Below are 25,034 nucleotides of genomic sequence, written 5' to 3' on the forward strand. Positions count from 1 at the left end.
GATACTCCAGCCTTGAGCCAGCTGATGTTTTCTTTGTCAGTATAGGGAAAGCTTCCAAAAGGCACACAAAACTACATGTGCCAAGTTTTCCTCTGGACACCATCCCTTCTGTCCAGTGTATAAAGACACCACACAGCTCAGTGTCACCCACACCTTGCTGAGGGTGCACTGGATCCCACTGTGCGTGTCACAGGTACAAATATCCAATAGGATGGGTGGCAGGATGAACCTTGGAGGGGCAGCACTTTGTAGTGGTTTCCACTTGATGAAGCCATGGAGGGTAACTCTTCCTGTAACCTTTGTGTTAACCCTTTCCATGCCCATGGAGGGCTGACAAAGCTGTTGGGGCAGCAAAGGACTCTGGGAGTGGCCCCGTTCCTACCAAGGATACGCGCAAACAGAAGCATCCAGACACCATTCTGGAGATGACCCTCCAGCGACCATGGCGCTCCCACCTCTGTGGTGCACTTCATGGGGTCTCTCTGCCCCCACCACGATGCCACCCATCTTCCCAACCCCCTACACTGGAGGTAAGGCCTGAGGCCACTCGTGGCTGCTCAGGGACACACTCTGGGGAACTGCACAGCCCCTCTCGCCCCTCTCCCTGCTCCCTCTCAGTGCCCTCGCGCACGCTCCTGGCCCAGCTGGGGATATGGTCACCAGCGTGTGTTCATGTCTCTCAGGACCCACCAACCTCCACCACCTGCCAGGGCAGCAGCAGCAGCAGCCCTTCCCTGCACCCTCCCACTCACCTGGGACAGACCAGAGGTTGGTCCACACTTGGGGCCTGCTCGGCGGGTGCCTGAGGGATTCCCTCCGCCCCCCAGCCTGACACATCTCCCTCTCCCCCCTGCAGATCTGCCAAGCGGCAGCTGCTCAGAGCTCCCCAGTTCCAGTACCAGTCTGCCTCTGGCAACCCCCTCACTGCTCAGTCACGGCATCGCTCCTCTGCCTGGCACTGGGCTTCAGGGACCACACAGCTGCAGACACCCAGCAGCCTGCTTACACCAATGGCCCCCCAGGGACAACCCCAACTGTTCCTGCCCTACAGCCATCAGGGCACAGCAGCATCGCTTCCCCAGTACCACCCACTCCCTGTCTGCACACAGTCCATCCTCTCCAGTGGAGACACAGACAGTCCGGTCCCCATGGATGTGGACAGTGTCTCAGGCTGGGACACCTGTCCTGTCCCTATGGATGTGGACACTGTCACAGTCTGTGACATCTCTGTGGACACAGATGTCCCCATGGAAGACGACACCCTGCCAGGCTCTACCATCTCACTTAGCCCTGTTGCAGGGATGGGGGCGAAATGGGAGGGAGGGAGGGTTTTAATTCTGTAGTTAGTACCTTTGATTACTGTTTTGTTCTGATTTTTCATTAAAAGCCATTTCTTAACAACCTTTCTGTGTCTGCAGGGGATGGGCGGGGAGTGCAGGGGGCCCCAGGCAGCACAGATCCCAATGGGCACAGTATAGGCACCCCACAGATCCCCAGCAAGCACCCTATAGACACCCTATAGATCCCCTGCGGGCACCCTATAGATCCCCTGTGGACCCTATATATACCCTATGGACACCCTATAGGAGCCTTATGGGAACACTATAAGCACCCAATGGGCACAATACAGGCACCCTATAGATCCCCTGCGGGCACCCTACAGGCACCCTATGGGGAGGGGTGTGGGTACCCCCGGGGGTCTGGGTGGCCCAGAGGGTCCCTCACCTGCCGGTCCCTGGAATCCCGGGGCCTTCTGGGGGGTGGGGGCCCAGCGACGCTGCCCCCCCTTCCCTCCCCCTCCCCGGCCGTGCTGGCCCATGGTGGCCCTGGAGGCTGCTGGCAGCCGGGGGGTGCTGGGGGGGGCCTCTGTGCCAGGGGGGTGCCGCACGGCGGGGACAGCGACTGGACGGGGACCAGCGCTGGGGGGGCTGGGGGAGCTGTCACGTATCCCCCCTGTGCTGGCCTGGGGGCATGCTGAGCCCCCCACTCTGGCCTGTGCCACCTCCTGTCCCCCATTGTACCTGGAGGAGCTGGGACCTTTGGGGGGTCCTGGGGGGGCTGGGGAGGATCTCTGGGGGTCAGCAGGGACAGGGTTGGGGGTGTCCAGCCCCACCCTGGATGTGACCCACAGACCGACCCTCTCGCTGCCATGAGCCACTTTATTAATTAACCAAACCCCTTAATTGGGTGGGAGCGGGGCCCAATCCAGGGGGGGATGGGAGGGGTGGATTGGGGTGTGTGTGTGGGTCTCACCCAAAAATGTGGCCCAGGGGAATAAATCTGGGACATTCCTCTGTGGGGATGAACCTTGGTTCTGCTCCCCCACCCCCTCCAGGGCTCACTGAGACCACCCCCAGCCCCCCTCCTCCCCCTCCAATTCGGGGGCTCCTTGGGGTACCCCCAGCCCTTTGCTTTCTGCCACCCTCTCCTCGTCCCTCTGGGTACCCCCACCAAGACCCCCTGCCCCCTCTCAGTTCAGTTTGGGGACTTCTTCCCTTCCCAGCACCCGTCCTGGGATCCCTCCCCTCCCACCCCCAAAGCTACGGGGACCCCCCTTGTGTCCCCCCACTCCCAGGGACACCCTCACCCTCCTGGCGCTGGCCCTGTGCCTGAACCCTGAGGGGCACCCGGTCCCGCCATGGAGGAGACGTGAGTGTCCCGGGGAGGGGGGCGGGGGTGGGCCCTGGTGTCCCCCCACATCTGAGCCCCCCCTGAAGCCCCTCCCCGCAGCGTCCCTTCGCTGGAAGCCTACGAAGCCGCCATGGTGCTGAGCGGGGTGGGGGACGCGCTGGGCTACCGGGGGGGTCTCTGGGAGTACTGCACCTCCGGAGCCCAGATCCACGCCGAACTGGCTGAACTGGGGGGGCTGGGGGCCATCACCCTCGAGCCCCCGCAGTGGCCCGTCAGCGATGACACCGTCCTGCACCTTGCGACTGCCGAGGGCCTGGCCACAGGTTGTGCCCCCCCACTGCACCCCTTAGATGCAGGGGGGGGTGTCCCCAGTGTACCCCAGGGATGGGGGAGGTGTGTGGGGGGCTGTACAGGGTGGGATCTGGGGGTTCCTCAGAGCTTGGGGGGAATTTTATGGGGGGGATCTCACCATAGCACCCCACAGATGCAGGGGAGGGTCCCCAGTGTAACCCAGGGATGGGGGGGCATGGGGGGCATACCCCTGGGATGTATTGGGTGGGGTCTGAGGGTTCCTCAGAACTTGGGGGGATGTTTATGGGGGGGATCTCACCATTGCACCCCACAGATGCAGGGGAGGGTCCCCAGTGTAACCCAGGGATGGGGGGGCATGGGGGGCATACCCCTGGGATGTATTGGGTGGGGTCTGAGGGTTCCTCAGAACTTGGGGGGATGTTTATGGGGGGGATCTCACCATTGCACCCCACAGATGAAGGGGAGGGTCCCCAATGTAACCCAGGGATGGGAAGCGGGGGGGTAGGGGGTATACCCCTGGGCTGTACAGCGTGGGGGTGGGGGTTCCTCAGAGCTTGGGGGATTTTTATGGGGGGGAATCTCACCATAGGCCCCCCCAGATACAGGGGAGGGTCCCCAGTGTACCCCAGGGATGGGAGGGGGGGGGGGGGAGGATTCCCTGCTATACATGGAGGTCTTGGGGGGACCTTATTTCTTTGGGGGATTTCTGAAGGGGAGGGGGGGGGCAGGTCACCATTATCACCCTACCCCAAACTGGGAGGGGCTTTTAGGTGCCCCCAACCACCCCCTGAGGGGTGGGGGCTCCAGAGAGTCTCTGAATGTTCCCCCAAAACCCCAGTGGGGTGTTCCCCATCTGCCCTTTCCTGGGGGTGGGTTCTATTGTACCCCAAAGCTTTGGGGGGTCATTGGGGGGTGGGGGGGAATCAGTGGGGGGTGTGCCCACATGTCCCTGCATTCGAGGGGTCCGGGGGAGGGCTGTGGGTGCCCCCGCCCAGAGGGGCCTCACGCCGTGCCCCCAGGGCTGGAGGGGGAAGCCCTGCTGCAGGAGCTGGCTCAGCGCTACGTGGCCGCCATGAGCGACATGGAGGGCCGCAAGCCGGGCCCCACCAGTATCCTGGGTGAGTGGGGGGCTGGGGAGGTGCGGGGGGGTCAGGTCAGGGGGTCTCACGGCCCCAACCCTTCTTCCCAACCCCCCCCCCCAGGCACCTCGCAGCTGCGGCCTGGGGAGCCGGCGGGGTACCGCATCCCCTTCAACCCCACGGGCAGCGGGTGCGGGGCCGCCATGCGGAGCCTGGCCATAGGCCTCAGGTGGGGCGGGGGGCACAGGGGTTGGGGGGTTCAGGGCTGGGGGCGGGGACGTCGTGGGGGACAGGAGTTGGGGGGGGTGTGAGGGCTGGGGCAGGGACATGGGGGCACAGGGGTTGGGGGTTCAGGGCTGGGGTGGGGACGTGGGGGTACAGGGAGGTGGGGGGGGTGTGAGGGCTGAGACAGGGACATGGGGGGGGACAGGGGGTTCAGGAAGGGGTCAGGGCTGGGTGGGGACATGGGTGGGCACAGGGGCTCAGGGAGGGGAGGGGTGTCAGGGCTGGGGTTGGGGATATGGGGAGGCACAAAGGGTTCGGGAAGGGTCTGGGTGGGGACATGGGGGTTTGGGGAGGGATCAGGGCTGGGGGGGACATGGGGGGCACAAAGGGTTGGGGAGTGTCTGGGCAGGGACATGGGGGTACAGGGGACTTGGGGAGGGGTCAGAGCTGAGGGTGAGGACATGGGGGGACAAAAAGGCTTGGGGAGGGTCTGGGCAGGGACATGGGGGTACAGAAGGTTGGGGGGGTTCAGGGCTGGGGGTGGACATGGGGGTGCAGGGATTTTTGGGGAGGGTTAGGTGCGGGGACATGGGTGGGCACAGGGGGTTGGTGGGGTCAGGGCTGGGGTCAGGGACATGGGGGGCACAAAGGGTTTGGGGAGGGTTCGGGCAGGGACATGGGTGGGCACAGAGGGTTTGGGGAGGGGTCAGGGCTGGCGGCGGGGATGTGGGGGGCACAAAGGGTTTGAGGAGGGTCTGGGTGGGGACATGGGGGCACAGGGGGCTCGGGGAGGGGGGGCTGTCAGGGCTTGGGGAGGTTTCACAGCGGGGAGGGGTGGGTGCTGGAAGGTCTGGGTGGGGACATGGGGGCACAGGGGGCTTGGGGGGGCTGCTGTCAGGGCTTGGGGAGGTTTCACGGCGGGGACAGGGGTCGGGGGTGGAAGGGCTGGGGGGGGTTACAGGCAGTCACGGGGACGGGGGTGAGTGGCTGGACAAGAGGACATGGGGACACGGAGGGGGGGACATGGGGGTGTCAGAATTGGGGGGTGGGGATATGAGGGTGTCAGGCTGGGGTAGGGGACATGGGGGGGACCCTGGCGTACAGGAGTGTGGGGGATGGGCCATGGGGGGAGGGGCAAATGGGGGAACAGCACATCAGGGCCAAGGGGGGGGCAGCATCGGGACGGGGGTCCCGGCCCGGGGGGCACAGGGTGGTGCCGGTGTAGGTACCCGCACGCCCGGGAGCTGCCGACGCTGATCCGGGTGAGCATCGAGAGTGGGCGCATGACCCACCACCACCCCACAGGTGGGTGCCAGGCAGGAGGGGGCAGGGCAGGGGGACACGCTGCAGCCCCTCTGAAAGCCCCATCCACACAGGGTACCTCGGGGCACTGGCGGTGGCCCTTTTTGGGGCGCTGGGGGCTCGGGGGGAGCCCCCGGAGCGCTGGGGGGCTGAGCTGATGCGGGTCCTGCCCCTGGCCTGGGACTACGTGGAAAGTGCCGGGGTGGCTGTGGAGGACAATGCTGAGGCCTGGCCCTTCTTCAGGGATGCCTGGCACCGGTGAGGGGGCACTGGGAGGGTTCGCTGGGGTCACTGGGAGCACTGGGAGGGGGTGGTGGGGATACCGGGAAGGGCTCAGCGGGTTGCTGACATCACCCATTGCCACAAGGCTCTCTCACAGTCCTGGCAGCGCAGCGCACTGGTGTCACTGTGCTGTGCCAGAGCCTCGATGTCCCCAGTGTCCTCTGCCCCACTGTCACTGGTGTCACTGTGCTGTGCCAGAGCCTCGATGTCCCCAGTGTCCCCTGCCCCACGGTCACTGGTGTCACTGCCGACCCTGGTGCCCAGTCAATCTGTGGGGTCACCAGTGCCCACTGTGTCCCTGCTGCCCCCGGTGCCCCCAGGATGTCCCCAGTGTCCCCAAGATCCCTCCAGTGTCCCCAAGATCCCTCCAGTGTTGCCACCCTCAACACTGGAAGCGTGTCTGAGGAGGGCTGAACACCCCCGCTGCCCCCAGTGTCCCCAGTGTCCCCAGTATCCCCAGTGCTCTTGGTTTCCCTGCTGTGACCGGTGTCCCCACTGCATCCACCGCTCCGGTGTCACCAGTGACCCCAGTGACACTACATCCCCGCTGACTCCAGTTCCCCCATTCCCCCGCTGTCCCTGCTGCCCCCAATCCCCCCACGTCCCTGCTGCCCCCCGGCATTCCCAGGGCCCCCAGTGCTCCCACTGACCTCCATGTCCCCGCAGGTACCTGGAGTCCCGGGGCCTTCTGGGGCGCGATGGCCCAGCGACGCTGCCTCCCCTCCCCTCCCCGGCCGAGCGGGACGCAGGGTACCTGGGCTGGGCACTGCAGGGGTGGCCGGGGCGCAGCGGCCACGATGCGCCCATGGTGGCCCTGGAGGCGTTGCTGGCAGCCGGGGGGTGCTGGGGGGACCTCTGTGCCAGGGGGGTGCTGCACGGCGGGGACAGCGACTCGACGGGGACCATCGCCGCGGGGTGCTGGGGGCTGCGCTGGGGGCTGGCCCAGGTCCCCCCCGGGCTGCACCGCTGCCTGGAGCACCGCGGGCGGCTGCGCGATGCTGCCCACCGCCTCCACACGCTGGCCTGGGGGGGATGCTGAGTCCCCACCCCCCCAATATGGCCTGTGCCACCTCCTGTCCCCTGCCCAGGGAAACACCATTGTACCCCGGGGGGAGCTGGGACTTTTGTGGGGTCCTGAAGGGGTCCCAAACAGCCCTGGGAGATCCTAGGGGCAAGCAGTGCCCTTCAAGGGCTCAAAGAAGCCCTGGAGACCACCACAGACCCGTCCTGCTGGCCCTACTTTCCTCCACTCTTAGAGACCCCAGAATCTCCCCGGAGAGCCTTGGGCACCCCCACAGTAAAAAAGCATCTTCTCAAATCACTGTCTGTCCAGATTTGTGTCCTGCACCTCCTGTCCTGTCACTGCCATGGCTGAGATGTCACATGGGCAGACCTCTTACAGCCAAACCTTCTCTGGGCTGGTCAGTTCTGGCTGACCAGCTTCTCCAAGAGGCATCCAGACATGGAGCAGCTCAGGGGCCCTTCACTGGGCTCTCACAGTCGCTCAGTCTCTTCTCCTGGTAGCCCAGAACTTGGGCCCCATGTTCAAAGGGTGGGCTCATCATCATCATCAGTGATGGGTGGAGAGGAAGGAGCCCACAAGCCCTGCGGGTGCCACCCGGGATGGTAGAAGACTCTTCTGGTGGCTTCTTGTGGGCACCTTAGTGGGCACCACAGCCTGAAGGTCTTTTGAAAGACAAAGTGCTGGGCCCCCAGGGCTCAGCATCCAGAGGGTGATGGCCTGAAGGAGGGGTGGACCACTGTGGTTAATCACCCCAAAGGTGGTGTGCCCAAGGGGTCTTGGAGTCAAGGGATCCCAAAGAGATGGTGGCCCAGCACTGTTAAACACCACAGTGGTGATGGGCCCCTCTGGAGGTTGGATGCTGGGGTTTCCCAGCCCGTGGCTGATGGGTTCCCAGGCTTAATTACTCCAAGGCAGGATGACAATCCCATGACAAGGATGTCCAAACCACGTGACATTGTGCTCTGGGACCAGTTGGACACTGGAGGGTGCCAGGCTGGGAGCTGGAGGAGCTTGTTGGAGAGCCAAAATTGAAAGATGGACCCAGAATGAGTAACTCAGTGTCAGGTGAGATGTGTCTCACTGGGGAGTCTTTGGTGTCACCCCATCTGTATCTCACTGGGGAGTCTTTGTTGACACCCCACCTGTGTCATCACCTGAGGGACCCCCCACGGGACACCTCCTTCCCCTGGGACTCCCCCCCGCCCCCCCAACCCTTCCCCAGAGGTCACTGAGTGCAGCCAGAAGCAATAAAGATTTAATGTGTGGATGGGGCTTGGGGGGAGCTGTTGGGGGGGTAAAGTGGGGAGGGTGCAGCTGGGGAGGAAGGGGGGCCTGGGTGGGGCTCAGGGGGGAGGTAAAGGGGAGGGGGGCAGGTGGGGAGGAAGGGGGGGCCTGTAGGAAGCGGCGTCAAGGCTTTGGGGTGTTGGGGGGTCCTGGGAGAGGAGAATCCCCAGGGGGTGTTGGTGGGGTGTGTGAATCTTTGTGGGGAATGTTGGGTTTCGGGGGGCTTGTTGGGAGGCTGCCCCATTTCCCCCCCCCCCTCCTCCCGCAGCGGCAGAGGGGCCTGGGGATGGGGGTCAGATCGCAAGGGCTTTGCTGCTCCTTCTTCCTCCTCATCCTCCCCGCCTTTGGTGGTGGGGGAGGGTGTCCCGTGGGGGGTCCCTCAGGTGATGACACAGGTCTCCCTGCGAGGGAAGCTGCGGCGCTGCTGGCTGAGGCCTCGCTCCAGGCGAGCATCCTCCTCCTGCGCCCTGCAGGGAGGGGAAGGGAGGGACAGAAGGGGCCGGACACCCCGCCCATCATCATCTTCCCCCTCGGGACTCTCACGTCCACTCGCGCCAGTCCAGCTCCCCCACGAGCTGGTCCCACTGGTTCACCCGGGACACCAGTTCCTCCAGTAGCAGCTGCTCCTGCTGGCACCAGACAGAGGATTTCAGCCAGACTGGGCAGGCGCATCTCTGCCCCAGCGCTGATCACCCCAAGGCGGGTGCGAACTATTCAGTCCCCCCTTTGCTTCCCAACATCCTACAAGTGGTAACCGGATGGCTTCATTTCATACCCCAGCACCTCTACACACCCCCGCCGGCACTCACAGACATCACGGATGCTCCACAGTGGCCCCAAAACACCCTCACGTCCCGCTCGCATTCGCATTCCCTTGCTTATCCCGCCTCTTCCCGCCGGGATCCGCTGCTCCCGGCTGCGGGAAACCGGCGGAGAGCTCCGCACCGAGCACTCCCAGCAGCCCGTGCGCGCCCCGCTGCTCTCGATTTGCATGGACACGCCCCTCTCCAGCCGCTGCTCTGGCCGGCGTCCTCCCCTCTGCACACGGACAAAAGCCCTACAGAGACGGTCCAGAAGCCGCCTGGCCAGAATCTGCCTTGTCAGCCATCGGATCAGGGACCCACTTGGTCTCTACACCCACCGCTCCCATCCACACCTCCCACCCAACTCCCCCAGAAATCACTGTCTCCTGATGAATCGGTTGGCAGCATTTGTTGGGATGTGCCACAGGCTCAGGGATGCGTTTATCCACTGAGAGCAAGGCTGGGCACAGAGCAGAAGGAGTTTGGATGGCGACCATTGAAAGTGGGCAGCTTCCTTGAAAATTCACCTGGGAAACACAACCCCCCGTTTGGGTCAAGCGATGGCCGCTTCCTAAAGAAAAACTTGCCCACTTCCAGGATTGAATAGAGGAGCAACTGGCCAAGGGACACATCCAGCCCTCCACAAGTCCCTGGAACTCGCCTATTTTTACCATCCCTGAACAGGACGGGAGATGGCGCTTGGTGCACGAGGTAAGAAAAGTCAGTGAAGTGATGGAAGATGCGGGAGCTTCGCAGCCCGGTCTGCCACCTCCAAACGTGAGACCTAAAAATTGGGACGTTTGGGTTGTTTTTTCACTATTCCCTTACACCCTGATGATGATGAAAAATTTGCCTTTTCAGTCCCTACTGTAAACAAAACTGAACCCATGGAAAGGTGTCATTGGGTGGTGCTCCCACAAGGCATGAAAAATTCACCCACTGTGTGCCAGGCTTATGTAGCCTGGGCACTTGCTCCAGTACGAAGAGCCCATCCTGATCTCATCTTTTATCATCACATGGATGAGGTATTGATTGTGGGAACAAACTTGGACATTGAAAGTTTGATTCATGAGTTGACAGGGCATTTGAAAAGCAAGGGGTTACAGATTGCTCCAGAGAGAATTCAAAAGAAGCCAGTGTGGAAATCTCTGGGGTGGCAGATTGATAAAAGTACCGTAACACCCCAAAGGATTGAGATCCCAGCTGAGGTCAGCACGTCAAATGATGCTCAAAAGCTGCTTGGAGATACTAACTGGGTTAGACCATTGTGTGGCATTATGAATAGGGAACTGGAACCTGTAGTGGCATTGCTAGAGGGAGGAGGTGGTGCAGGAGCACCCAGAATCCTGTCAGAAGCAGCTAAAAAGGCCCTGGAAGTCATTAGTAACAAAATCAAAAATACACATACCCATGGATGGGATAATGAGTGGGACATAGGAGTCACAGTCGTTAATCAAACAGAACGTGTGTTTGCTATTATAATGCAGTGGACTAATGACAAAGATCCCTTAAGGCTGTTAGAATGGGTGTTCCTGCCCATGCAGCCAAAGGGAACTGTAACTCTGTGTTTGGAGGCGACAGCCCAGGTCAGTGTAAAAGGCCACAGTCACGTAGTAGAAACTGCAGGAACAGAACCCACATTTATTGTTGTTCCATCAGCAGCAGAGTATTTAGCTTGGGCCTTGAGGAACAGCACTGCCCTGCAAATAGCTTTATTAGACCACACAGGGGAAGTGAAAGTGCATTACCCACCACACAGAATCTCTAAGGCAGCACAGAACTGTCCAACAGAAGAAAAGCCCTTGTTGTCTGGGTGTGCGGTTCGGGGTGTTCCAGTGTTCACTGATGCAGGGGGAAGAGCTCAGAAGGCTGCGATTCCATGGCAGGAGCATGGGAAATGGCAGGATTTGCTATTCAAAGGAGCCCAAGCCTCAATCAGCAGCTGGAGCTGCAGGCGGTTGTGAGAGTGTGTGACAAGCGGAATGCCGAACCGGTTCATCTGGTCTGTGACTCCCTGTGTGTGGTGGGAATAGTGACCCGAATGGAACGGGCACTATTGAAAGGGGTTTCAGATGAGAGATTATATAGATTGTTTAAGGAATTCTGGCTCCTCCTGTCTAACCAGCAGCATCAGCACTTTATTACCCATATTGGCAGCCACACGGGACTAACTCAGGGTCTGGCAGAGGCAATCAGAGAGCAGCCAGGTTGGCAGCACCAGCGTGGGCTGCTGCCTCAGCAGAGCGCTGTGCACAGGCTCGGAGATCACATGAATCCTTTCATCAATCTGCCAGGGAGCTTCAAAGACAACACCACCTGTCAGTTGCTGAGGCTAAAGGGCTTGTACAGTCGTGCTTGGACTGTCAGCAGTTCACCAGTGGCCTTGCCCCTGGTGTCAATCCTCGCCTACCTGCACAGCCACGTGCTGCCACCACCCATCACACAATGTCCTCAACAGGTCCCAACTGCCGCCTGTTGCTACCGCCCATCCCCAATGGGTCCCCACTGCCATCTGGTGTCATCCCCCATCCCTACCATGACTCACCAGCACACCGTGTGAATAACCATCCCCGATGCATCTCCAGATATCCCTGCCATACCCATGGGACATCCCCATCATGTCCCTGCCATGTCCCCAGCCATCACCACCATGTCCCAAACACATCCCTGCTGTGTCCCCATGATGTCTCCCCCCACATGCCCAGCTGCATCCCCGTTGTATTCCCATCCCCATCATGTCCCTGCCATGTCACCACTGCATCCCTGCTGTGTCCTCAGTTTTCCCTTCCATGTCCCTGCCAAGTCCCCTGCTATGTCCCCTGCAGTGAGGGGGGATAGAAATATAGACACTTTATTTATTTATTTATTTATCTATTCATTTATGTATTTATAAAGCATTTATTGACAAACATTCTTTGGATCCACTCTGACAGCAGAGGGAAGGAGTCAGCCTGTCAGTCCCTCAGCGCTGCTGCTTCCAACCGATTTAAAACCAAACCAGACCAAGAGGCACAAGACTTTGCTGCCAGCTCGCTCGGCTGGTGTTTAATGCTGCTGCTCCCTCAGGGTAGCAGTACTGCCACACCCATCCCCACCATCTCCTTGCCACATCCCTGCCGTGTTCCCAGCCCTGTCCCACCTGTGTCCCCATCACATCCCCTCCCACATCCTCAACGTATCCCCCCTGGCATCCCTGCCGTGTCCCCAGCCATCCCCTCTGCTGCATGTGGCTGCCATCCCCCAGGAGCTGCTGCTCTTCTCCTGCTCGCTCCACGCAGCATCGCGTATGGACCAGAGAGCTGGAGCTGGGCACAGGTGACAGTGGCAGTCACCCAGGAGGGTGCCCACACTGTTATCACCAACCTGCCCTGGGGCTATATCACAGGAAGGAGGTGACCCCCCAAACTCATTGTCCCTGTGTCCCCAGTCTGACCCCCATCTCACACAGAGGTGGGCAAGCTGGGGATACAGATCTCGGGGGACAGTTGCAGGAGGTGGCCCTAATTCAGGCCCTGGAGATGGATTCTCTTATCCACTGTCCTTTGCTCCAGGAAGCTTCACTGTCTCAATTCTGGTGCATCATTAACCTTGATGCATGACCTGGGCGATGGCTGCAGTGCTCAGGTCAGGTGCACCCTCCATTGTGAGCCCAGCTGTCCATGGTGTCTCAGCCCCCATGTCCCACAGGCCCATGGAACTACGAACAACTCACGACGACCTTCCCACTCCAGGTCTACCTGAGCATCTCCAATTTTAGCCACCTGGTCTCCTTGGTCCTTGTCTTGATGCTCTCCAGGAACACAGTTCTTGGACATCTACGTAATGGGGGTCTGCCCAGGCAGCAATGTCCAGGCCCAGCTGCCTGGCTGTGACTGCTGCAGCTTCACTTGAAGGAACACAGTTGGAGAGAGACTTTTACCAAGGCCTGGAGTGGCAGGACAAGGGCCATGGTTTGCTACTGAAAGAGGGGAGATCGAGGTCTGCTTGTAGGTCCACAGCCCAGGGAAGTGCTCTGGGTCTCTGCCAAAATGGTGGGGACACTTCTGACAGCAAAAACCAGTGTCCAACAGAGAAAATCTCTCCCAAGATTCATGATGCATCGACACAGACAGAAGTGGTAAGGAAGGAGACTGCAGAACAGGCAGGAGGTGTTGGTGAGTGCTTGCACCCTTCTCCTGCCGAAAAGGTAAGTGCCTGCACAAGGTGGGCACAGGGTGATGATCGGTGGCATCAGGTGCCCAAGGTGCAGGGAAGAAAAATAAGATGAAAAAAGACCTGTGGGGACCAAGGCAAAGGTAGTTCAGTAAGGCAAAAGCAAAAGCCATGTGGAGAAGCAGAGGAAAAACAGAAGAATCATTCGCTATTTCCCATCATCAGGAGATGCCCAGCAACATCCCGGGCAGCCGGGCTTCAGTACGCGCAGTGGCTGCTCCAGAACACAAGCATGGTCAGTAACAAACCATGTGCTGGTGCAGTGTGGTCAGCTCTCTGCAGGCAGCTCTCAGCCTCTCCAGCTGCTGAGACCACAAGGGCCACATCCAGCTGCCCTGGTCACTCATGGAGCAGTAAGACTGTGATCACTGCAAGGATGGGAGGAAGAGACAGTGTCACCCAGGGCAAAATCCCTGTCCACAACCCTCTGCTATGGTGGTCTCAGCGTCCCACACCAGCAGCCCAGTGTCGTTCTGACCATGGGTCTCAAGGGGGAGCACAGAGAGCTGGGCCTGCCCCATCCACCCCTAGTCCCATGTCATACCTTTGGCCAAGCTGCCAGAGCTCCCATCCATGTCTATGGGGGAGAAACAGCTGCGAGCTGCCACCTCGTGCTCGCTGTGGGCACAGTGCACATAAGAGAAGAGGGGAAGAGGCATCAACATCCACTGAACTTTACCCTCACGCTCAGGGGCTCTACAGAGAGTTGTGGCTTGTGCCCACAGCCCCTACCAGCCCCCTGTCATCTACCTTCCTCCCACACCCTGGAGCTTTACCTGATCTGCACTTCCAGATGATGAATCCAGTGATGGCAATGACAGCCAGGATGACAAGGGGAACAACCACCCACGGCACGATGGTCGACGAGTTGGACTCTGACTCTGGGGATGAACAGGGTGGTGAGGAGCTGAAGGGGAACCCCCCAGACCACTCTTTAATGTGCCCAAGGCCACCAGACTCACCCCACACAAAGACCCCTGGCTCGCCCAGGCTGGCGTGCTCCACACGGCACTGGTACTTGTCCTGCTCCCCAGGATGGGTCTCAATGGACACCCAGGTGTAGTAGGTGCCGTCGCTGTTGGGCACGATGCTGCCCCGCTGGGTCTCCTGGTCCCTGACCTCACCGTCCTTCAGCCAGCTGATGGTGATGGGCCGTGGGTAGAAGCCGTAAGCGCGGCAGTGCAAGGTCAGGTTCCCATGGGTCTTCTTCCCTGACACTCGGACTGTGGGGGTCTCTGGGGAGGGGGTGGCAGTGAGGGCTGGCACACACATCCACGCTGGCCCATCCCCAGGGTCCCCATCTCCCCTCACCTTTCCTCTCCAGCACAGCCTGCCCATAGCTCAGGTATTTCATCAGCCACTCAGGGCAGATGTTCTCCAGGTAGTCCTTCATGTGCTTAATGGCAGTCCTGTCTGCCTCCCAGTTCCTCTTGGTGATTTGCGCTGCTGCATCTGCTGCAGTCAATGTCATCGTGTTCATGTCGAAGGCAATGAAGTCCCACCCATCATAGGCAATTTCCCAACACCCCCTGGTGATATTGTCCTCCAGGAGGTCACAGCTGACTCTGCTCTGCAGTGTGTGAGCCCCTGAAACACGACGAGGGAGATGGGGCTGAGTTGCTGCTGCAGCCCTGGGCCTTCAGTGGGACAAGGCCCCCCCGCAGCGCCCCCCACTCCATCTCTGTGTGATCCCCAAGGGAGTTGTGCAATGACACGAGAGCTGCCCCCACCCTGCCCAGGGCCCACAGCACTTGGGGCATCACATAAAGCTGTGACGCAGAGCCCCTGGACCCAGGACATGGCTGAGCTGGCACCCAGCCCCACAGAACCCTGGAACAGCAAGGGGATGGGACAGAGTCCTGAATGCTGGGAGAGGGATCAGATAGGAGATGGCATGGGTTGCAGGAGCCCCTCTGGCTCTGGGGTGGGGTGTACAAAGGAATGGTGAGGGACTGGGACATGGGGTGGGAGTCCCTCTGATTCTGGGGGTATTCACTGCCACAGGATGGGGAGGGCTGTGATGTGGCAGCCAGGCCTGGGATGGGTGCTGGGCATGGTGGGTAGAAGGCCAGAATGTGCTTTGTGGGGCACCCAGAAGCCTCCCTGGCTCTGGCACAAAGGATCCCATGGAGTGTGGGGTGAGGAGACAGGGTTGCTTGGAGTGCTCTGCCAACAGCACTGAGCTGGGAAGGATTGGCGCATCACAGGGCAGTGGCATGAGGAAGGGTAGTGTCTTCATGGGGGAGAAGGGAATGGAGATCTCCCATCCCACAGAGTCCCAGCCCACACTCACCCCCACTCTGGTTGTAGCGGCTCTGCAGTGTGTCCAGGTTCACTGTGTAAATCTCCTGATTGGTCTGTTCAATCTGGGTCTGCTGGTCCCAGTACAGCTGGTCCAGGTTGGCCGCCATCCAGTCTGCCCGGGGCACCGCCCTCCCCTTCTCACTGTCGTAGCGCGAAATGAGGTTCCCGTCCACGTACCCCATGGACACAAACTGGGGTACTCCTGGGCTGGGCTCTGACACTGCGGTGTGGAGGTAGCGCAGGGAGTGGAGCTCTGTGGGGACACAGGGGTCAGTGAGGGTTGGGGGGTGCAGGGTGAGGGTGCCCATAGTGAAGGTTTGGGCAGGATTGGGTGGTGAGCCTGGGTGGGGGTCCCAGAGCAGCAGATTGGGGGTGTGGGGTGCAGCTTCAAGGTGAAGTGTCTGTTGGGGAGGGGTATGTGTCCAGGAGGGGATCCTACTTCCCATGAAGGGAAGACAGGGATCCTGGTGATGAGGAAAGGGGGGCCCTGTCAGTGAAAAACCCAAGGTTCCCAGGAAGGGGATCCAAGGGTGTCCCTGGCATCAAAGAGAAACAGATCTGTGGGAGCATCTTGGAATGGGATGGAAATGGTTGGAAGGGGATGGAAGGGGGTGTAAGGGGAGTATTCCAAGGGGGCACCTGGTCTTCAGGGATTGTGACCGGGGGTCTCTGTGCCCTGGGGTGGTCTGGTGCACAGGGAATGGAGAACAGTTGTCAAGAAACAGGATCCAGGGGGGTTCCTGGGTCCCCATTCGCACTCACCGCACGCTGCCCAGCCAAGGATCCCCAGTAGCAGCAGCAGCCCCAGTGCCTGGCCCGGCCCCATCGCTCATCGCTCCACTCTGGGTCCCCGATGTCATGAGAATAAGGAGCCCTGCTCTGGGACAAACTTCGCCACAAGCCCCGCCCCTCACCCCGCGATTGGCTCTGCCAAAACCCACCAGCCAATGGTAGCCTGAGACGCTTCTTACCAGTGACTCCCCCACAGCACCGCCCAGTCCCCCCACGCCCCCCTACCCGTCCCCTCCTCAGAGCCCCAGAGCCCTCCATGGCCCCATATCACCTGTATCTCCCAGCCTGGGGACACCTCTGGGACCCGCAAGTCGCAGATCTCCCCTCCACCCCAGCCCTACTCTCCTCCCCTTACCCTGGGGCACTCCGAGACCCCCATCCTTCTTCCCCAGCCACAGGCTCTGTCCCTCAGCTCTCTCTGGAGGGGTACGAGGCCGGAGGCATCCGGGTGCTGTGTCGATCGGCCGGATGGTTCCCGCAACCGGAGGTGCTGTGGAAAGACCCCAATGGGCAACGTGTCCCCTCGGTCTCCCAGAGACGTTCCCCTGATGCCAGAGGCCTGTTTGACACCGAAGATGCCATCGTGGTGACGGGAACCAGAGATGGGAACTGGTCCTGTGTGGTCCAGAACCACCACCTGGCCCAGGAGCAGGAGGCGTCCCTGCGCATCTCCGGTGCGACGGCTGCAGCCAGCCCCTGCGGCGCTGGAGCAGGGCGGGGGTTGGCTGCCTTGCTTGGAGCAGTTTTGGTCTGGGGTTGGGGTGCAGTGTGGAAGTGTGGGGGCACGGGAGGGGTGCACACCTTTTGACTAGTTTTAGGACATGAGAGAACCTGAGCCTCATGTGCTTCAGGGTAGTGTTGATATTTCCAGGGTAAGAGAGGACTCTGTCCCCTTGAGTCCAGAGCTCACGGGACAAAGTCTTGGAGGTGTGGGGCGGGGGTCTCTTGGTCCTTCTCCCCACAGACGTGAGTGGAAATTGGTCCCTTTCTGTGTGGATCTGTTTGTTTCCCAGCTCCCTTTTTCCATGATGCCCGTCCCTGGATGGCTGGTCTGGGTGTGCTCCTTGTACTCTCCATTGGGTTCTTTGGCCTTGCAGCTTCTCTCTGGAGAAGGAAAGGTGTGTTTGTGTCAGAAGTGTGTGTTGCCTTCATCCAAAAGATCTTTAGGCCAAGGACAGAAGGGGACGAGGACACGGTGGGGTGTGGGTGGGAGGACAGGGAGCATGGCCTGACTCTCTGGCCGGTGGAAACATCCAAGAGACCCTCTTGAGTGGGAACATCTCAAGAGGGTGTCTTGGGTCTTCCTACTGAGGAAGAAAACTACCTTCCTGACCCCCCACCCCTTCCTCTGGCTTTGTTTTTCAGTGCTGCTGTCCAGAGAGCTGAGTGAGACCTTCTGACCCCATCCCCCAGCCAAATCTCCTCGCACAGGATCCCCTGAAAGGGATTTGGCTTTGGGTTGTTCCTGACATTTGGTCTTAACTCCAGAAAGCCTGGGTGGGCTGACAGGGGGGATAAGCTGGTAGGGAGCCATTTCCTGGAGCAAGGCAGTCTTGTCCTACTCCTCAAAAGAAGGAATTCTGTATCACCCGGAGCTCTGTCAGCTCCTACAGAAGCACTTATGGGATGAGTAGTTGTTCCCTCTGGTCACACATCACTTTTTGGGTTTGCTTTCCAGGGAAACGAGATGCAGCCCTGGGTGAGTGTTCCTGAGCTCCCACATAGCGAGAGGCCCTGTCCCATGTGCTCTGTGCTTGTTCCTTTCCCTCCTTTCCCATCCTTTCCATCCCTGCGTTTGGGAAAGCCCAATGCAATGTGATAGGAAGGGTTGGCAGCCTGGGCAGACCAGCGTGGGCGTGGACCCTCTGCCCTGCCCAGAGCTGCTGGGGATCAGCTCTGGGATGTGACCAGCTCTCCTCTCTCCTTGTAGCCTGGAGAAAGTTTCTGCTGCCCCACAGTCCAGGTAATTGGGTATTTTGTTGCCCCTCTGGGTGGTTCTCCTCCCTCTCCTCATGTACTGACCTGGGCTGGCCAGTGTGTGGGACTGTCCGTGTCTGAGTATGTTTAGTGACTCCCACACCACAGATCATGGCACTGGCCTGTTCCTCTGCTATGTTCTTGCCTGTTCTACCCATTGTGAACCTCTTCTACCTGTTATGAGCTCCATCAGTGGGGCCAAGAGGAGCCTTCTCCCCAATGATACCCCAGGCACTGCACAGACTCACCTAATGACACCCCATCCTGCTCCTCCCCGCAGGGGCCAGAGCCCTACTATTGCCTGTTCCCACAGGGCTGAGCTTGTACATGGCCATATCGTGCTGGGCCCAACCCTGTGATAAGGTCTCTAGGATGAAGGAGATGCCCCTCTCCTGCCCAGGGGGCAGATCTTGGCCCCAGGGTGGTGAAACCTGCCCGGTGTTGAGCTTTGCTCCTGATGCTCTGGCTCCTCCTGTCTTCTGCAGATGTGGTGACCCTGGATCCCAACACTGCTCATCCCCAACTTATCCTGTCAGCAGATGGGAGAAGTGTGAAATGGGGAAGAGCATGGCAGAACCTGCTGGATACCTCACAGAAATTTACCCGTGTCTGCTGCGTGCTGGGCCAGGAGGGGTTCAGTGAGGGGAGGCACTGCTGGGAGGTGGAGGTGAAGGGGGAAGTGGGAGGTAATTCAGGGTGGGCTGTGGGGGTGGCCAGGGTCTCTGTGAACAGGGAGGATGATACAGACATGAGCCCTGAAAGAGGGATATGGGCTGTGGAGCACTGGTTTGGGCAGTTTGTGTCTCTCACCTCTCCTCCCACGCCCCTTTCCCTTTCTCTGGTCCCCAGCAGATTCTGGGTCTGTCTGGACTGCCCGCAGGGGCTGGTGACTTTCATTGATGCTGACAGTGGAGAGGAGATCTTCACTTTCCCACCAGCCTCATTTAATGGAGATACAATCCGTCCCTGGTTATGGCTGCGTACAGAGGGAACCGAGCTGTGCCTCAGGGACAGCACCTCCTGACCCCCATCCACACTTCCCACAGCCCCACAGAGCCCCTGCCCTTCTGCAGACACTGCCCATGCTCTGCTTCTCAGAGGTGCAGGAGCAGATGTTTCTCCCTGCCCTGCCCCAGCCCAGGGAGCAGGGGGCAGTGAGGGGGCTCTGGGGCTTTCGGCTGGGCTGGAGCTCATTTCTTCTCAGTGGCTGGTACTTGCTGTGTGTTGTATTCCTGTTGCAGACAGAGCTGAGAACAGTGTGATGATGTAGCCATGTGGTGATAGGCAGGGTATGGCCAGGACAGGTTTGCTCACCCTGTGCTAGACTGTTATTTCCAACTGTCACTGCTGTTATCTCTCGGTGTCAGGCTACGGGGCTGTGGGGCTGCCTTGCCTTCCTGGCTATCAGTTTCCCGTCTTAAGGCTGCTTTTTGCTTTTGCTGCTGGCTGTAGTGCTGTTGAGCTGATCAGCGTCCCGTGCTGTTTTTGGGAAGAGTCTGGTGACAGCAATAGCTGTACGTACCCCTGGGCTGCTCGACGGCCAGGGCATTGCGGCTGTGCCTGTGCCACTGCTCTGCACCAGCTGCAACTCCAGTGTTACCTCGAGTCAAATTGATGGGTGATCTGTGGATGAGGCCTCACAAGATCAGGGCAGCCCGAAGATCCATGGCTGGGAAATTCCCCTGCAGAGCCCCTGCCCTTCTGCAGATCCTGCCCATGCTCCCCTCCTCCCTGCCACAGGAGCAGATGTCCCTCTTCAGCCCTGCCCCAGCCCATCCTGCCCAGGCAGAGCAGGATGGGCTTCAATAAAGCTTTGTGGGTGAACATGGAGTCCAGACATGAGTGTTCCTGGGGGGTTTGTCCTGATTCCTGGCTGCTGTTGCAGGGGATTTGTACCAGGCTTGGAGCAGTGGTTGGAGCAGGAGCCTGGGGGCAGCTGCCAGCAGCGTGAGCACAGGGGAGGAGAGAGGCCAGGGCCACTCACAACTGAGGCCCTTCTTGTCTTGGTTCTGGGGAGCCCCCAACTCTGCCAGCTCCCTGTGTCACAGGGGCATCCCTGCTCTGTCTGCATCCTTCCACACTGTGCAGTCCTGTCAGGGGCAAGACTACGTTGTCTTCCCCTACTGCCCTTCCGAGCTGGGCACTCGCTCCATATAGCATTGGCTCTGTGCTTGTTTGTGGGGTTGGGGTCCATGCACAAAAGCCTCTTTGTAACAGTGGCTTTAGGGGTGGCAGAAGATGAAACTCCTGAGCAGGGAGAGAATTTCCCAAACTGAGGTGCTATGTAGCAAAGTGACATTCAGCAGTACTGACTGCTGTGCCTGCTGCTATGGGGTTTGGTGCTACAGCGGAGCCGGGGGCAGTGGGTTGGCGTGGGCTTGGATGGGTTGTGTTGGGATGTGGGTGGCTTAGGTTGGGATTGAATGAGTTGGACTTAGCTGGGTATGGATGGGGTAGGACTCTGAGTGGGGTCTGGGGTTGGCTGAGCCCTCTGGGGAAGAGGAAGTGGTGGGGACAAGCGGGAAAGGTCTGGAGCTGCAGGAACCAAGAATAAAGCTGAGCCCAGGCACTGGGCTGCTTGGAGCCAGCACTGATTCTCTGAGCTGCTCTTGGCGATGCTGCTGACACCTCACAGGCAACACACAGCGGATGACCAAGACTGGGGATGGGACCCCACTGCAGCACCCACCTTGGGGCTTTACTGGCCCTCCTTCTGCCTCCCAAACCACTCCTGCCCCTCCCAGACCCACCTAGGGCTGGGTCCATGCTCCCTGACAAACCAAGTTTCAATGGGGCTCCTTCTGGTACCCAACCGTAGGTCCTGAGGAATCCTTGTAACCACCCCCTTCTCTGGGTACAGCCACCTGGAATGACCAGAACCTCTTGAGGATGGGCTGCCCGTACATGGGGATGGGAAGCTGGGGACATGTCCTCTTTGGCAATCTGAGGTTCTTGAGGGGACATGGCAGAGGGACAGGACATAGCTGTCATGTCTTGACACTTCAAGACTACCCCACACACTGTCTTGACCCCTTCTCCCCCTCTCCTCTTGACCTCACAGCTTCTTTTCCCTTCCTTCTCCTCCTTTTTTGGTTCCTGGGACTGATGGGCTCCTGCATTTTTTTAAGAATAGACCAGTATGTCCTGAAACCCCCAAACCCAAGAGATGGACCCAATGGCCCTGGCTCAGATGGACAATTCACTGGGGTCTGGCTGGGCCTTAGCTCATTTCTTCAGTGACAGTGGTGACACACAAAAGCATCAGCCTTTTTTTGGATGGGAAACAGCTACTGACCATGTCAAACCTCACCGAGTGCTGTTCCCCAGTACAGGCTGCAGGGAGAGGTGCAGCTCCAGGAAAAGCCACCTCCAGCACCAGCACCCAGGTGGGGACGGGGAGGGGGTTGGTTTCCCTTTGCTCTCTGGTCTCTGGTTCCTGCTCTCAATGTTATTTTCTGACTCTGGGCTTCGGTACGTTACATTCACTGTGGACAGAGGTCACAGAGCTGTGCTACAGAGATAACACCTCCTGCAACCCTTCTACCCTCCCCCCACAGAGCCCCGGCCCTTCTGCAGACACTGCCTATGTTCATTGTCCTCAGAGCTGCAGGAGCAGATGTCCCTCTCAGCCCGGTCCCAGCCCAGGGAGCAGGGGGCTCTGAGGCTTTCAGCTGGGCTGGAGCTCATTTCTTCTCAGTGGCTGGTACGGGCTGTGTGTTGTATTCCTGCTGCAGACAGAGCTGAGAACAGTGTGATGATGGAATCCTTAGGAGCCATGTGGTAATATGCAGGCTGTGGCTGGGATAAGTTTGCATGCCCTGTGCTAGATTATATTTCCAACTGTCACTGCTGTTATCTCTCGGTGTCAGGCTATGGGGCCTGCCATGGGGCTAGCTTGCCTTCCTGGCTATCAGTGTCCTGTGCACATTCATGGCTGCTTTTCACTTTCACTGCTGGCTGTAGTGCTGTCGAGCTGATCAGCATCCCATGCTGTGTCTGGGAGGAGTTTGGTGACAGCAATGGCTGTACGTACCCCTGGGCTGCCTGACAGCCAGGGCATTGCGGCTGTGCCTGTGCTGCTGTACCAACAGGCTGCAACTCCAGAGTCACCTTGAGTCAAAGGGATGGGTAGCTCTGGATGAATCCCTGTGAGATCAGGACAGCCCAAAGCATCTGTGGCCAGGGGCAGGTCCCCTGCAGATTCCCTGCCCTTCTGCAGACACTGCACACACTCCTCTCCTCAGTGCCGCAGGAGCAGATGTCCCTCTCGGCCCTGCCCCAGCCCATCCTGCCCAGGCAGAGCAGGATGGCCTTCAACAAAGGTTTGCAGGTGAACATGGTGTCCAGCTGTGGGGGTACCTAGGGGAAGGAGGGTTGCATTGATTCCTGGCTGCTGCTGAAGGGGGTTTGCAGCGGATGTGGAGCAGTGGCTGGAGCAGGAGCCTGGGGGCAGCTCCTGGCAGGATGATCATGGGGTAAGGGGTAGGAGGTGAGGGGACTCACAACTCAGGCCCCCCTTGAGGAAAGGCTGGAGGAAAGCCAACATTGCTCCAGTCTTTCACAAGGGCCAGGAGGAGGATGAAGGAAACTGCAGGCCAGTCAGTCTCACCTCCATCCCTGGAAAGGTGATGGAACAGCTTCTTCTGGGTCATCAATAAGCATGTGGAGGAAACAAAGGTTATCAGGAATGGCCAGCAAGGATTCACCAACGACTGGAACTCCTGGTGAGAGTCCAGCGGAGGGTACACAGATGATGAGGGGACTGGAGCATCTCTCATATGAGGAAAGGCTGATGGAGCTGGGGCTGTTTAATCTGGCAAAGACTGAGATCAATGCTCATCAATATCTAACAGCAGGTGTTAAGGGAATGGGGCCAGACTCTTCCCAGTGGTACCCAGCAATAGGACAAGGAACAATGAGCACAAACTGGAACATAGGAAGGTCCATCCCAACATGAGGAAAAAGTGCTTCACCCTGTGAGTGCCTGAGGGCTGGAACAGGCTGTCCAGTTATGGATTCTCCTTCCCTGGAGAGATCCCAAACCAGCTGGGACACGATCCTGAGTGACCTACTGGAGGTGATCCTGCTCTATCAGTGGGGTTGGACTAGATCTCCCAACCCCTACAGCTCTGTGAAGCTGTGAGACCGGATGTCAGAGACATTTCATAGTGAGTGGTGAGGCACTGGCACAGGTTGGCCTGAGCAACCCTGTGGATGCCCCGTCATTGGCAGTGTTCAGGGTCAAGTTGTGAGAACCTGGTCGAGATGAAGGTGTCCCTCTCAAAGCCACGGAATCAATTTTCCCCCTTTCCTCTGCCTTGCTGGAGGCAGGACCCCTTGTCCTTACCAGAGCCTTTATTAACAGCTTCCTGTAATTGCAAACCAGCCAGCTTGTCACCTGGAGAGGAGCCCATGTCTCTTGCCCAGGCTAAAGTGCAAGGACTGGTCACAGGGGTGATCCTACAGTGGTCCAACATGGCCTTTCCATAGCACTGAATGTGAAGTTGACCTCACACAGACGTACAGTTCACCAGGTCAGGATGAGGAGAGGTGTCCTCAACACATCTACCCTGCCTGGGGAATTGCTCAGCAGCAACTGGAGCAGGGATCTTCCTGATGGTCTGTTTTCAGCCAGTTTTTCTCTGCAATTCTTGTACCTGGGCTCCCACGACTGAGGTAGAGGCACCACCCATATTCTCATGTCCTGTCCATGGTTATGGACAGTTGGTGCCTCAATGTCTGCCCAGTCCACCACAGCCAGTTTGCTGGCACCCATCACTGTACACCACACCAACATCTGCTGCAGAGACTGTGCGTGCTGAGTGTCATCCTGATCTTTGGGGGCCTGAGTACTGTCCAGATCACTGCAGCCCAGCACAAATGCCCTCAGGTACCTTCCACACTGGTGGACCATTTCCTTGGCTGCGTTATGTGATCTTCCTTGAAAGGATACTTTGCCTTCACGCTCAGTTGGAGCCATCTCCAGAGGCTGCACGAGGCTGCCCCCTTCTGTTACATCAATGCCACAGTCCCCAGCAATAGATAAATGCTGGGCTTCCCAGCCTTCTGGGTTTCTCCCTCTGACCCAACCATGCCAGCACGGGAGCCACAAGGGAACAGATGTCTCCACCTGCCTGATGGATAAAAGCATTGCCCACATCTCACAGTCCTGTCAGGGATGGGACCAGGTTGCTTCTGCCTCTGCTCCCTCTCAGGGCAAGAGTCCACTGTGTAGACATCCACCATGTCACCTCATTTGCCTCAGGGAAGGAGCCCTTCTTCTCAGTGCCCATCTGCAAGACCTCAGGGCAAGAGACTTCTTTGCAATAACTGTGTGGCCTCCAGGCAGGAGGCCTCCTTAGTGCACATCTAGATGGTTTCAGAGGAAGAAACTTTCTTCTCAGTGCCTGTCTGTGAGGGCTCAGAGCTCATCACCTCCACAGGGCGATGGCCCAAGAAGAGTTGGCAAAACATCTCTTTTTTTCCTTTTTAACATCAGGCATGATGTGCTACAGCCTGGAATATTTCTCATTAGATTGGGGCATGTGTGTGATTGTGTCCATTTATGACATCACACTGTGCCACCACTGTTGAGATCCATCACTGTCATACCAGTCCAGTTTCTATCAAAAATCCTTGTAAGGGGTTGGCTCTGGCTGCATAGAAGGTGCCCACAGAGCTTCTCCATCACTCCCCTCCTCAGCAGGGCAGGGAGGGGAGGAGAAAAAGATGGAACAGGAACAAACTCCAAACCAAGGAGCTGAATAAAGCAAAAGCCTCAGGCAGAAGTAAAGGAAAACCAAAAGT

The 25,034-nt window shown here is 59.0% G+C and overlaps 2 protein-coding genes and 1 pseudogene across 3 annotated transcripts; 2 read left to right on the forward strand and 1 right to left on the reverse strand.

Moving 5' to 3' along the window:
• Positions 1–442: 442 nt before the first annotated feature.
• Positions 443–7,070, forward strand: LOC311202949 (ADP-ribosylhydrolase ARH1-like; the record flags this gene model as incomplete). Its single annotated transcript, XM_084277592.1, has 10 exons — positions 443–530; positions 684–768; positions 857–931; positions 2,576–2,649; positions 2,706–2,954; positions 3,963–4,061; positions 4,146–4,251; positions 5,473–5,552; positions 5,624–5,807; positions 6,498–7,070. The coding sequence occupies 10 exons, from the start codon at positions 443–445 to the stop codon at positions 6,868–6,870; spliced, it is 1,413 nt and encodes a 470-aa protein (XP_084133718.1). The 3' UTR covers positions 6,871–7,070.
• Positions 7,071–13,493: 6,423 nt separating this feature from the next.
• Positions 13,494–16,284, reverse strand: LOC311202950 (class I histocompatibility antigen, F10 alpha chain-like; the record flags this gene model as incomplete). The annotated part of the gene is made up of 6 exons (XM_084277593.1): positions 13,494–13,522; positions 13,931–14,035; positions 14,117–14,389; positions 14,466–14,741; positions 15,448–15,711; positions 16,221–16,284. 6 exons carry the CDS (start codon positions 16,282–16,284, stop codon positions 13,494–13,496), a joined length of 1,011 nt encoding a protein of 336 aa, XP_084133719.1.
• A 472-nt stretch (positions 16,285–16,756) lies between these two features.
• On the forward strand, positions 16,757–19,497 carry LOC311202951 (butyrophilin subfamily 1 member A1-like; annotated as a pseudogene). Its single transcript has 5 exons — positions 16,757–16,811; positions 17,929–17,949; positions 18,181–18,213; positions 18,713–19,327; positions 19,469–19,497. The product of its transcript is annotated as a butyrophilin subfamily 1 member A1-like (transcript).
• The last annotated feature ends 5,537 nt before the right edge of the window (positions 19,498–25,034 follow it).

Source organism: Gallinula chloropus, assembly GCF_964237585.1.
Source record: "Gallinula chloropus genome assembly, chromosome: 32".
Taxonomy (NCBI): Eukaryota; Metazoa; Chordata; class Aves; order Gruiformes; family Rallidae; genus Gallinula; species Gallinula chloropus.